The sequence below is a fragment of the Lepidochelys kempii genome, chromosome 11 (assembly GCF_965140285.1).
Source record: "Lepidochelys kempii isolate rLepKem1 chromosome 11, rLepKem1.hap1, whole genome shotgun sequence".
In the NCBI taxonomy this organism is placed as follows: domain Eukaryota; kingdom Metazoa; phylum Chordata; order Testudines; family Cheloniidae; genus Lepidochelys; species Lepidochelys kempii.
In genome coordinates, this window is record NC_136390.1 from 38,872,084 (window position 1) to 38,885,694 (window position 13,611).

Genomic DNA, 13,611 nt, shown 5'->3' on the forward strand with positions numbered 1-13,611 from the left:
TCTATCCCTGCTCTGATGTATGTTATTAGCCTCAACTGTAGCAGCCCCCTTCTGCTGCAAACTTCATGGCTTTATACAAGCTCAGCCTCCCCTGCCCAGCTGGGCAGCATCCTCAGGTAGCCTTTATCAGTCCCTGTCTCTTCCCCAGGTGCAGTTATATGGTTAATTGGCTCTTTCTGAGCCACCTTAACCCCATCAGGGCTGATGTGAACATCCCATCATAGGTCCACAATTATTAACGGGCTTCCCATGTTGCCAATGATATCAGAGTTTGATATGAGTATACATGAGGGTGAGCTAGAAACCTTTGACAGTGCCTTTTTTCTTTCTCAAAAATAAATAAATTGATTGATTTTTGGGAGGGGTGGGGGGTTCAAAATTCTCAGCCCAAAAGTATATTTTGAGGGAAATCTTTCACAGAAATATGTTCAGCCATTTTTGAGTTACCTGATGTCAGGGGACCAGGTCATAGGTAGTCAGACTGAGTGGTCAGAGCAGGAGTCAGGCCTAGTTGTCAGAGTCAACATACCAGAGCCAAGGGTCCAGAGAGTCAGAGCTAAGGGTCATAACTGTGTTATCTGGAGTCAGGGAAAGCAGGAACAGGGCTGGTTCCAAGGCAGGAGCAAGGCTGGGACAGGACTGGAACAAGGCCAGGTGCAGAGCAGGTTCTAGGCTGGAGCAAGGCAGGAGCAGGGCTAGGAATGAGGCAAGCAGAGGAAGGCAGAAAATCTATGGGCATTTGTGCTGAGCAGCCAGTGCTTTGCTATTGCTGTTGGGCTTATAAATCAGGCTGCTGATCCTGCAGGCAGTGGGCACTGCGATTAATCAGGCAGTTCTAGGGCAGTGCAACTGACCCTATTATTTCTTAGTAGTGAAGTTAGCAAGGAAGCAGGCCAGTATTCTTCTTGGCCCCGAATGCTTATTGGCCAAAGGCTGCAGTGCGGAGAGGAGTGGGGCTAAGCAGGAAGTTTTCCCCAGATTTGGCAGGTGTCCAAGTTTGCTGATACATTGATTTAAGAATTTGGGCAGAAAACCAGACTTTATCGCCTATAGTGAAGGCCTGGTTCTCAGAAAAAATAAGAATGTCATCCAGGTAAATAGTAATGAATCAGTCCAGCATGTCCCCGAATATGCTGGAAGGTTGCTGGGGTATGGCATAGACTGGACAGCATGACCAAATACTCAAAGCGACCATAGTGGGCATGGAAGGTCATCTTCCACTCGTCTCCCTCTCAAACACAGACACACACCAGGTTATAGGCCCCACTCACGTCTAGTTTTGTGAAAATTCGAGTGGAGTGCAGTTGATGTAAGAGTTTGTGGATGACAGGGAGCAGGGATATCAGTTCTGAATAGTCACCTTGTTGAGTGCCCAGTAATCAATTCAGGGCCTCAAGGAGCCATTCTTCTTCTTAACAGAGAAGATTGGGGCCCCCACCAAACATGTGGATGGATGGATAAACCCCTTCTGTAGGCTTTCGTGCAGATAGGTGCGAAGAGTCAGAAGTTCTGGTTCAGAGAGGCATATATATGACTGAAGGGAACCTTGGCTCCAGGCTGAAGGTCCATCAGGCAGTCATAAGTTCATTGTGTTTCCTTTGTCAAATAAGTGCACTCCAGTTTCTCTGTAATACTGCAACCTGTTATGACTTTCAAGTACATTATTTCTACATACCTGGAAAAATAGTCTATGTCCCTGAGAGACTTAGCGATGCCAACCTAACTTCCAGTGTAGATAGTGTTACTGCCTCTTGGGGATGTGGATTACCTACACCAAGGGGAAAACTCCTCTGGTCGACATAGGTAGTTTCTACACTGAAGTGCAACAGTAGTGCTGCCGAAGCATTTTCAGTGTGTAGACATTCTCTAAGACACTATCCAGCTCAGGTAAAGTATGTTATGCAAGGGGCAACCGAGTGGCTAAACATTATAATACAGTTTGCATTACATGTTTAAAAATAATGTATTGAGCATGACATCATTTATTGCCAGAAACATGTCACCTTGTACATCCCTGCAAGAGTTCATTACTGAGACTGTCTGAAAACCTGAGGCCCCACTGAGGTCAATGGGAATTTTGTCATTGACTTCAAAGGGGCCAGGATTCCACTCCTGCTCCTGCTGAGCTGCAGTTTATTCAAACTAATTCAGAATTTATCTTATAACAAATGTATATACAAACTCGTCTGAGGTATCTCTTACTCTGAGTAAGCAATGCAGGACTTGCTACCTGAGTATATAGTTTCTATGACTAAAGAGAGGACTTCTGTTTCCAGCCTTACAACTTAATAATAAAACTAATTAAAAATACAACTAAATTCAAGTGCTGATTTGTTTTTTTCATTACAGGGGGAGCCAGGAGTACCTGGTCTTCGAGGTCCTGAGGGTGCCCCCGGGATTGGAATACAAGGTGAGAAGGTAAGAATTCCTTGTGAAAATTAAAGTTAGCTAAAGCAATGCTCAGGGAATAGATTTGTCACAGTTTTCCCCATCTTGGTGGAGTATAAATAAATACAGTGAAGAAAAAGTGCACTATGTGATTTTCTTAATTATATTGTGAAACAGGCTGACTGCAAAGTTGGTTTCAGTCTCAGCCCAATAAAAAAAATGTAGTGAAATTGATAAAATACAATTAAAGGCAAGTTTTCATTGTGGAGCTGGGCAGCCCATCAATCCAGTAGCAATTCAATACACTGCTACAGTCTCCAATCCTGCAGATCCTCCGATTGCTACTCATCTGAGTAAGGATTACTCAAATAGATGTTTGCATGATTGGGCCTATGTTTGCATGATTGGTTGCAGGAGGATGAAACACCTCTGATCATTCTCTAGGAAGCCCTCTAGACACCTGAAAAAATGGTGACAGGTTTCAGAGGGGTAGCCATGTTAGTCTGTATCAGCAAAAACAACGAGGAGTCCTTGTGGCACCTTAGAGACTAACAAATTTGTTTGGGTATAAGCTTTCGTGGGCTATGACCCACTTCATCAGATGCATGGAGTGAAAAAAAGTAGGCAGGTATAAATATACAGCACATAAAAAGATGGGAGTTGCCTTACCAAGTGGGGGGTCAGTGCTAACGAAACCCATTCAATTAGAGCAGGGGTGGGCAAACTTTTTGGCCCGAGGGGCACATCGGCGTTGTGAAACTGTATGGAGGGCCAAGTAGGGAAGGCTGTGCCCCCCGACCCTATCCGTCCCCTCCCACTTCCCACTCCTGACTGCCCCCTTCGGAACTCCCAACCCATCCAAGGCCCCTGTTCCCTGACCCCCCACTCGAACCTCTGCCCCATCCAACCTCCCCCTGCTCCCTGTCCCTGACTGCCTCGACCCCTATCCACACCCCTGCCCCCTGGCAGCTCCCCTGGGACTCCCATGCCCATCCAACCGCCCCTGCTCCCTGTCCCCTGACTGCCCACGGGACCCCCTGCCCCTTATCCAACCCCCCCCCCACACACTCTCCTCCCCCTTACCATGCTGCTTAGAGCAGCAGGAGCTCGCAGCCTGGCCGGAGCCAGCCATGCCACCCACGCTGCCCAACAGGAGCGTCGGGCTAGAGCACTGGCAGCGTGGTGCGCTGAACCTGCGGAGGAGGGAGGACAGCAGGGGAGGGGCCGGGGGCTAGCCTCTGCGGCCGGGAGCTAAGGGGCTGGGCAGGATGGTCCCGCGGGCCGGATGTGGCCCAGAAGCCATAGTTTACCCACCTCTGAGTTAGGGTGTCTGGAAGAAGCTGCATCCAGTCCTCTTTACATAGGTTGAAGGTCACCATAACAATAAGTTTTAAGGGCTAAGAGAAAGTGAAGACTGGAAATTACACTATCTAAGATGAGTTCAAAAGATTTCCTCTCTAGGAAATATATTTAGGTGATATCCTACAGGGTAAAGAGAGAGTTATGGCTGGGGTTGGAACCCTAACTGAGTGTTTCCAGAATTTCAGATGTTTAGGTCTTCTGAACCACTATCTCGTGTGTATTTTTGTTATAACTGTGTTCTAATAATGTGTTAATAGTTATCCCTTTACAACCTACACTTGATCTTCACATTTTTCTGTCTAGAAGTATATAAACAGATTAATCAGGGTGAGTGTTTTGGCTTGTTGATTTTCCTTGACAGACAAAAAGATCTTATTATACGTATAGTGTATTTACCTTTAAAAAATGGGTCTCCAGTTATTTATTAGTCTTTTTTATTAAAATAATTTCATGTAAATGATTTCTCTATTATTTGATTCCACTCACTAGACTCGACTTTGCTGATGCAAGCAAACAACTCCTTTTGGATCTGAGTCTCTTCACAATGGTTTTATACCAGTGTAGAACCATTGACATTCAAGAAGCTACACCTGATTTACACAGATGTAATTAAGGGAGAATTTGGCCCATTGTCTGCAATTGAAGTTGAATTAATTGACTTCCCATTGAAGTTAATGGAAATTTCTCATGTGCAGCAGCTGTAGAATAAGGCCCTTGTTTAGTTCATGGCCCCCTGGGGCAGCAGGTGTAAAACAGGTAGTTTGCCCTGGACCCCACTTTTGAGAGAGGCGTCAGACCAAGTGGTGTTGGGACCCAGCATATGGGGTCATAGCACCGCTCAGGTTTGGCCCAGCAACCCCTTCATCATGACAGAGGAAGAGCCAGGCAAATTTGAGTGAGTGTCATTGCTCTTGTGTGAGGTTGCAACAACTAACTGAAATTTAGCCCACCAACCTTTCTGTCATGATGGAGGGGACACTGGGCCAAACTGAGTGGTGCTGCAACCCTGCATGCCTGGTCATAGCACCCTGAGCAGGGAGCCAGGCCTAGCCCTGTGGGACAGGACCCACACCTATGAGGTGAGAGCAGGGCAGGCTTGCTCTCCAACCTCTCCCCCTGCCTCCCTTCAGTGGTAGTTATTTTTGGAAAGGATGGGAGGAAGCTTAGTTTCAGATTTTGCCCTAGGCCCCAAAAAGACCTGTGCGGCCCTGATTTGATTGATTTTTATAAGAGATTTCAAATGACTTTTTGCTAACCATATTGATAAAATGTAGAATAATGTTTCTTCATTTGTGTAGGGTGATCAAGGTCAGAGAGGTGTACGTGGATTATCGGGACCAACAGGAGTACCTGGACCTGCCGGTGCTAAAGTACTCTTAGTTTTGTACTGTATCTTTATAATTGAGGTCTCAAAGATATAGCTCATCAGTGGTGGAGATGGTGGGGTGAAAAGGCCACTGCCCCCCACCTTTTAAACGGGAGAATACATGTCCCCTCACCCCCAGTTTTGAGATCTTGAACTCAGTCAGGCTCAATTGGAGTGGAGGAGGAGAAGAGGGCCCACACCCTCTCCTTGGCCCCTGACTGAAGCTGGTTGGTGTAATGGCAGATCCTCTTCCCTGCTTGCATGACAGAAAAGCAGTCAGGCCAAATCTGAGTGGGTTACTGGAGACCCCATGCATCAGGCTGCAATGCCAGACACTCTCTCAACATTGGCCCAAATCATGACTAAGGCTAAGATTAGGTCACGGGTATTTTTAGTAAAAGTCATGGACAGGTTATGGGCAATAAACAAAAAGTCACTAAAAATACCCTTAACTACATCTCAGGTGCTAGGGGAGGGTGGGCGCTCCAGCAGACACAGCTGCTCTGGCGGGGTGCTCTGGTGGTCACCGCTACTCCTCGGGGGGAGCGGCCTGTGGTCCTGCTGCTGCTCCTGGGTGGGTGGATGGCCAAGGATCCTGCCACCGCCGCCGCTGCTTCCAGTGGGAGATGGTCCGGGGGTCCCGCTGCCGCTCCTCCTCCAGGCTGGGGGGCGGCCCAGGGTACCACTACTGCGGCTCGGGGGTGGCAGCCTGGAGCGCCGCCACTGTTCCCGGACCACTGCTCCAGGGCAGTGCCCAGGACCAGCTGCCAAGAGCCGCCCAAACAACAGCCAGCGTGGCTGGCTCCAGGGCCACCCCAGCAGCTGCTCTGGCGGCCCTTGGGTCAGTCACACCAGCCGCTGCAGCGGCGGAAGTCCCGGAAGGTCACAGAATCCCTGACTTCCATGAAAGACTTGCAGCCTTAATCACGACGGAAGGGTAGCCAAGTCAAATCTGAGTGAGTGGTATAGTAACATGGCACATGGGGTTGCAACCCCACTCAAATTTGGCCCATTTTGATTGCTTCTCCTCCTCCACACACTTCTGCAGTCCTTCTGGTACCTTTGATCTGGCTTGTCCTATGCACCAAAAATAACTGAATGCCATGAGCTCTCTCCTGCAAGAGATATGAATGACCACAAAAGTAAATACTCTCAGCACTTAATGTAAAACTCATTTCTTCAGCTAAGGATTCGCTCCGTAAGTTCTTTACATATGGGAACGTAACATACCCACTCATATATACACAAACAAACATTTAAAAAACCCTTTGAACTAATCCCACTATTTTTTCTACAGTCTGGGAAAGAAGATGAAGACTATTGTTATTTCTATGTTTAAATGTTTGGGAAGTACTTGGAATAATACAGTGATGGGGCTGTCATTGTCTCAGTAGGTACATATGAAACGGACAGGGCTTGATTTTCCTCTTATTTACACTGGTTTCGTGTTAATGTAATTTCAGTGACTTTAAGTTACTCCTGATTTACCCCAGTGAGAATGAGAGGAGAATCAAGCCTATCATCTCTAGCAATTTCATGTCCTTCCTTCAGCTTTCTATGAACTCTTCTGATGTTCACAAACACACAAGAGGAGTAAAAATTGAAAAGGGGTAAAATATAGAGAAAAGAACATTTAAGAACTCTAAGTCACATGTATTTAGAGATGGAAATCTTGTATTTTAAGACAAGGAAAGAGGCTGAATTTTTTAGTGTTCAGTTTATTCCAATAGTAAAGCCCATTGAGAGTCTTCCTATTGACTCCAATGTACTTTAGACTGAGCCTGTAGTGCATTAGTATAAGGATCTTCTAAACTTAAATATTGTAAAATGAACTAGAAAAAAGAAAAATCCCATTTTCCGTTGAGGAATCAGTATTATACTGGTAACCAGTATAATTGCACTAGTTAGAACTTGTCATGATCACTTGCAATTTGTTTAATAGAACATTAAAACATCCTTCAAGAAATGTTGCTACCCAGAAACTGCTCAGGCCCACCTCTCATAAAAATCCATTCTACTTTTTTCATTTGCTGTAGGGTGAACCTGGTGGGCCAGGACGTCTTGGAATGCCAGGCCTTCCTGGTCGAGCTATTCTAGGACCAAAGGTAACGTCTGTACTCCAAGCTGACAAATGTTTATGATCATCAACATATGGAATATATTAAGCATCCATTGTAGAGTATGGTGAGCTAATTAAACCAGGATATATATTTTCTTAATTATAGGGTGACATTGGGTTACCTGGTCCAGCTGGCCCAGTTGGAGAACCAGGAGTTGGGATTCCTGGCGCTAAGGTAAACCCCAAACTGGCAGACTAAAGTAAAAACATAAGAGAACCCAAGGTTGGCCTTACCCTATAAGTTGAAGAGCTGGTAACCTAGGACAGCAAATGCCCTATAACTGTCAGTGTGAATGACTGCAGTAGATTCGCAGAATCCCTCAAGAAAGACCGGCAAAAGACATTTAAAACCATCTTTACTCATCATTTTATAAATAACCATTTGAAAACTTGAAACCAAAATCTCAATTATTGAACATTTTTATTCCTCCAAGCCACAGCGGAGCTTATTCAAGATATTTGGGTTAGGCTGCCTCAATATATTTAATTAAATGTTGGTAAAAATTTTGCTAACAGAAAGTCAAACAAAATAAGTTTATTAACTCTTATTATTCATGTGTTTCTGTCTATCTTTATGGCTTCCATTATTGTATTCTGAACAACTACTAAGTATTTTAAAATAGTTTAAAATAAAAGACAATCTGACATATTTTCTTCACAACTAGTATGAGAAATAGCTTAAGTAGTTTCAAGGATATTGTGTGTGTTTGTTTTTCTGCAGGTATGCATGGGTGGGTGTGTTGTGTTATGAATGTGAGTAACTAATCAAGGGAGAGCTAAGTTTAAAAATCAGTTTTGTTATGAGTTCTGAAAATGATTAAGTCTGTCCTCATTCTTCTCAAGAGAGAGTGTGAGTTCCATAATCTAGGACCTGCTTCTGTGAAAGTTCTATCTTTGGCACTTACAAGCCTCTATGTGTTGATGGACAGTTTATTTGTTCCACAGCTGTTGTAAGAGCCATGACCACAGTGGGAGAGACAACCTCTCAGCTAGCTAGAGTCAATTGCATGGAGAGCTTGAGCTTTCTGTGTCCATTGGGAAGCAAGCACAGACAGCAGAGCACCTGGGTGATGACAAAAACTTACGTGCCATTCACATAGGTTGCTGCATTTTCTCCCTGTTGCAGTTTTTTCAGGAGGTGGCTTCATTCCTAAGTATGAGTTACAACAGAATCACCGGCATGGCCAGATCAGAGTCCAACAGTTACCAAAAGGACCACATAGCAGATGCCCTTGAAAGTGTGAGATGATATAGGAGAGGCAAATTATTACAAACACATTCCCTCTTCCCACACCCCTCAGTCTTGCCTAGCTTCATCTTTAGTCAGCTGCTCTTCATTCAGGTGCTATTTTGGCTAGATATCCAGAAAGGTGAGCAGTGGTGCAGTTTACATTTGATGTCAAGGACCCATGAAGTTGGGTGTTATTCCTATTCCTGTTTTTTCAGTTTTTGTTGACTTTGTGCCTGTGACAGTCCCTTGAGTACAGTCAGTCAGACCGTTGTTGTCTGTCTTCCACACAGTAACAGGAGAATGAAAAACATTTTAAAATATAAGAAAATGAGATTTTGAAACCACACAAGCTTAACAGGGAACTCAGGGGCAGAAGAAATGCATGACAGTACTTTTAAAACATTTTTCTAAACTGACTGGATTTCAAGTTGATGGTTTCCCTTTAAATCCTCCATTTTATCCACAGAAAATGTACAACATATGCAGTGGCAGTGATAACTTCCTCCCACTGTTCTGCTGTAGTTTGGCAGCCTCAGCTGCAGGTACTGTCCCATGCAGTTAGAGGGTAATTCAGTTTCTGTGCCTCTCTGCTGACACTGTCAACAAGGGTGCCAATTTTGGGCCCAGTCCTGGAAGTTGCTGAATGCCCTCAACTCCGACAGGGCCTGGAGCGATGGTATTTGAGATGTGAGCATCGGGAATTGGACTGAGGCCATCAACTCATTCTACATGGGCCACCAAATTGTAACAATGTATGGTAATTACAGAGCCTTTGGACAAGATTTGAACTGGCATTCTAGAACTGAAAGGCCCTGTAAGTCCTCAGAGCCTTTCGGTCCCCTAACTTAAGCCCACTCTTACATCATCAGCCATTGATAAACTGAAATATACAAATAAGAGAGAGCCATTTTCAGTATTTGTTTGCCAAATTCTGCAGACGAGTTTTATTTTTGTGTAAACCAACCTGACCGCTATTGTATGGGCATGTGCTTTAACTATTTTTCTGCTATTATCAGGGTGACCGTGGTCATCCGGGACTACCTGGACCATTTGGGCCAAAGGGAGATGGTTATCCAGGCCCACCTGTGAGTAGACAATTTTTGACATGCCCATTGTGAATAGATAAACATGACCAGATGAAATTAGCCTCCATGGCTGTTGGACCGCAGGAAGTTTATGGGCCTCCTAGGCTCATCTGCCGTGGAGGCTCATCAAAGTGTTGGGAGTGAAAGGGAAATTTTCCCTCTGGGAAGCATGAGAGTCTAACTCCTTCCAAGGAGCAAAGCCTCTCATTCATTCTGATTACAATCTTCAAGAGATTACAAGTTGGAAATTTCTAATGCCATCACTGATGTTTCAAGCAGTATCCTTAATATCCTAATGCAGGGCTGGTTCTTCCCTCTTGATGTAGCTGATAGAACATCTAGTCAGAGTCAGCCAGGGAAACTGTTTAGAGCTAACTGTGGCGTTATGCCACAGTTCTGAAAATCAGTTCTTGCACAGCTGCAGTACACCAGTGGGAGCTCTGGGAAGCATCGTGCCTCAGGGAACTTCTAGAAAAAGCAGGTACCACATCACCCTTAAAGAGAAAGTAGTGTGCACATTCCTCTGCTGTTGGTCACTTTTGCTGACCTCTGTGGTGGGGTCCTTCTCACCCCTCTCAGCCCCCTTTCTCAGGCTAGGGCTGACAAATGCTTCGCCAGCCACATGAAGAGGGTTCAAAGAGAAGAGGCTCCTTGTATCCTCATCCTCCTTTGCGTATGCATGAGCCAGGCACAGTCTGACCCTTAACCACTTGTATACCTGTAACATGCAGAAACACATACTGCAGGACCTGTCAGTTACATGAGTGATGTGCCAACATTCCAGAGCATAATGAACATTTATTGTGAAGAGAGCCCAAAGTGTCTAATGATGATGAGTCAGCACTGATCTACATTAAGTTCTCTAATATTTCTAATATTTAAGAATTAAAGAAGTTAAGTGTCAAAATGTTGTCAAGTGAAGTTAGTAAAGGTCAAAATACAAATTACTGTCATGTTTTCTGATGCACTTGTGAAATCTGATGCTGGGATTCCTTGCATCTGGCTCATGGTATCAGAGAATCCTGTATCTCCAAACATGCATACAGTTCCCATAGACTTCAGTGCATGCTTTCCTGAAGGTAGAATTGAATGTGTTGTTTACAAAGAGAGAGTGTCCCATAAAAACACAACCCGCATCCCTTTGATGTAGCCTCAGATTAGATTAATAGTCTGTCTGTGTGTGCCTTCCATGTTAGGGACTTCCAGGTCTTCCAGGAGCTCCTGGTGAACAAGGCCCCGAAGGATTTGGATCACCAGGACCTAAGGTACAGGCTACTAAACTCAAATATAAAGCAAATTCTCATTTACATAGATATTGTTTCCTTCAGATGGGTTATATTCAAAGTACAGTCAGGTCTGTTAAACCCAGATTTGGTTTATTCATTAGTATCTAAAATATTATCCCTTTCAGAGACTTCTAGTGCATGGAGAAAAGATGTGCTTTTTTCATATATTATTGCATATATTCCTCTGTATTTTTCAAAAATATATCCGTTATCAGATATATATCAGAGATCAAACATACTTAATATTAAACACAATCATGGCCTAAGGACTTTTCGTTTTCTCTTCAGCGGACACTTACAACCTGTTTAGAATAGAAATAATAATTAGCCTAATGAAAATCTCATGCAGCTTTCCTGAGAGATACTAGTAAACACTAATGAATATTCCATGGTCACATTATTGAAGGGCTATGGACTATGTACACAAATGGAAGTAGCTCAAAGGAATCTACAAAATTTAGGGAGAACCCAGATTCTGCTTCAGTTGAAATAAATGGCAAAACTCCCACTGATTCCAATAGGAGCCTGATCAGATCTATAATTAACAAATATGTGTAGCACTGATATATGCTTTAGGTATGGTGCAATATCACCATAAATGTAATTGCCCTTTAATGGTGCACTGTGGTACATTTGTTATGTGCTGTGTTTCATTCTTTCATTCAAACTTTGCTTCAGAACTCAGTTATCCCTCTCTCTCCAATGACTAGTGAGTGTACAGAGCATAATGGGATATCACTTCCCTCTCCTATGAAGGTCACCTAGATGTACTGACAATTGTTTATATAAATAAAAAGGAGCTGCAAGCTGATTTGAATTATACAAGTACTTTGATGGGATTTCTACAGTTTTATCACATTTTATATCTCTTGACATAAAACTCCCTCCCAACATAACCAGAATACTGTCTGCCCCAGGCCCCTGAGGGGTAAAGAGTAACACCAAACAGCAACTAAATAACATGCAGTCCAATTCAACTCCCCTGAGAGTCAAAGGAATGACTCCCATTGGCTCAGTGGCAGCTGGCTCAAACCCCTGGTTACTATATAATAAGAGTACTGAAATTATAGTGATGTTATGGCAAAGGCCATTTGCACCAGCTAAGAGGAGCTAGTCTTTTGTTCTTCAGTCAAATTGGACAACTTGCCAGTGCTCATTCCTAGTTTAATACATTTTCTTTGACCCAACCTGTCCTGCTCTTTAATTAGACTTGTTCAGACATGTGCTTTGGTGTTTAGCTAATTCCCCTATTTCCTTTTGTCCCCCATTGAGCACTGCAAACAATGGAAATCATAAAAACAAGTGAAACTCTGGTATTCACTCAGGAGCAGATGTAGCTTCCCAATTCAATGAGTGCACTATACTAAACTATACTATAAATTTGGTGTGGAGCCCAAAAGCATAGGCTAGTGTCTTCTGCCTCTCAGGATGGACCCAACTCCCCACTCTGGGCATTGTGATCTGGCACAAAGGGTCACTTGGGCAACCATCAACCTGAGTGGCACCAGATCACAATGATGACAGTGGGCACCCAGTCCCAGTCCCACAGGACAGAAAACATCGTTGTGGGATGAGTGCAGGGTGGGTTCACTCTCCAACCCCCCTCGGCTCCCTACCTCCACGTCTCCCCCTGCACTAGTGGAAGAAGTATATATTTGCCTAGGGTCCAGTCAAAATGATACTCCTTCGTGATGTTTCAATATAAATACCTATTAATGGAGTATATAAAACAATCAGTGTTTTTGTATCCTTGGTTTCATGATTTCTGTGCGTGCAACTGAACCCATAAACCCATGAAGCCGTGCCTGAATTCAGTATGTGGTTTTTACAAGTATCAATTTTCAGGGTGATCCAGGTGTTCGAGGACCAGTTGGTCTCCCAGGTCCTCCAGGAGAAGGCCTTCCAGGACCAAAAGTAAGTCAATTAAACAGTTTTGTCTCACTTCATCAACAATTTTATAAAAAAAGAAATGTTTAATATACAAATATAATGTAAATACTTGTACATACACACACGCACACACACACACTGCAGTACTTTCTGTTCTCATGCTACTCTAGAAACAACTGGTCCCATGAGTAAGATAGAAGGGGGAGTCAGTGTCCCCATTTTGCAGATGGGAAAACAGAGATAAAGTAGTTAAGTGACTCACCCAGGCCAAGTGCTATTTTGTTTCGTACTATGCACAGAAAAAAGGAAATTTGTTAATTTAGTGATTGAGATCTGTCCAAGAAGTGTCACTTTTTCCAAACTTACTATGGGAAGGATCCTGCCTCCCTACAATCCCCAGCCACAAAACCCTTGAATGTAACAGTATTGCTTACACCAGGGTAGGAGGCAACGAGCCTGCAAACTGGTTTTGTATTGCCTGTACATTGCAGAGTAATGCTCCCAGAGGTTCAGTCCATGTTAGCATGGCGGACAGGGTCTTGGCCAAGGGATCTGTGACTACACTGATCAAATGGTACACAGTTATAGGGATAGGTATGTCTGTCGCAGAAGCTAACGCAGCCAGAGGCTGCAGTAGCAACCACAGAGCAGCCACAGCCTGTAGACTGGGTACAGGATTGGGCCTGTAAGTGGGATCCACTGTGTGGTTAGACCCTTACAAATGATTAAAACAAAAGTTATGCACATAGAGATCAAAGAAGTAACCAGCACATTTTGTGTTTCGAAGTCTATTTCTTTTCAAATTTTGACCAACAGATCTAGTGAGAATTATTAGAGCTATATTTATATAAAATTCATGAATGTTAAAATGTGTTGGTTGCAGT

At 43.9% G+C, this 13,611-nt stretch overlaps 1 protein-coding gene across 1 annotated transcript in view; it reads left to right on the plus strand.

Moving 5' to 3' along the window:
* LOC140895296 (uncharacterized) overlaps positions 1-13,611 on the plus strand; it is a 69,361-nt gene that overhangs the window by 39,821 nt on the left and 15,929 nt on the right. Inside the window, exons 19-25 of the mRNA XM_078847987.1 lie at positions 2,350-2,418; positions 5,049-5,120; positions 7,153-7,221; positions 7,342-7,410; positions 9,483-9,551; positions 10,748-10,816; positions 12,683-12,751. Coding sequence (XP_078704113.1) covers positions 2,350-2,418; positions 5,049-5,120; positions 7,153-7,221; positions 7,342-7,410; positions 9,483-9,551; positions 10,748-10,816; positions 12,683-12,751 — 486 coding nt within the window. The remainder of the gene's footprint in view (positions 1-2,349; positions 2,419-5,048; positions 5,121-7,152; positions 7,222-7,341; positions 7,411-9,482; positions 9,552-10,747; positions 10,817-12,682; positions 12,752-13,611) is intronic.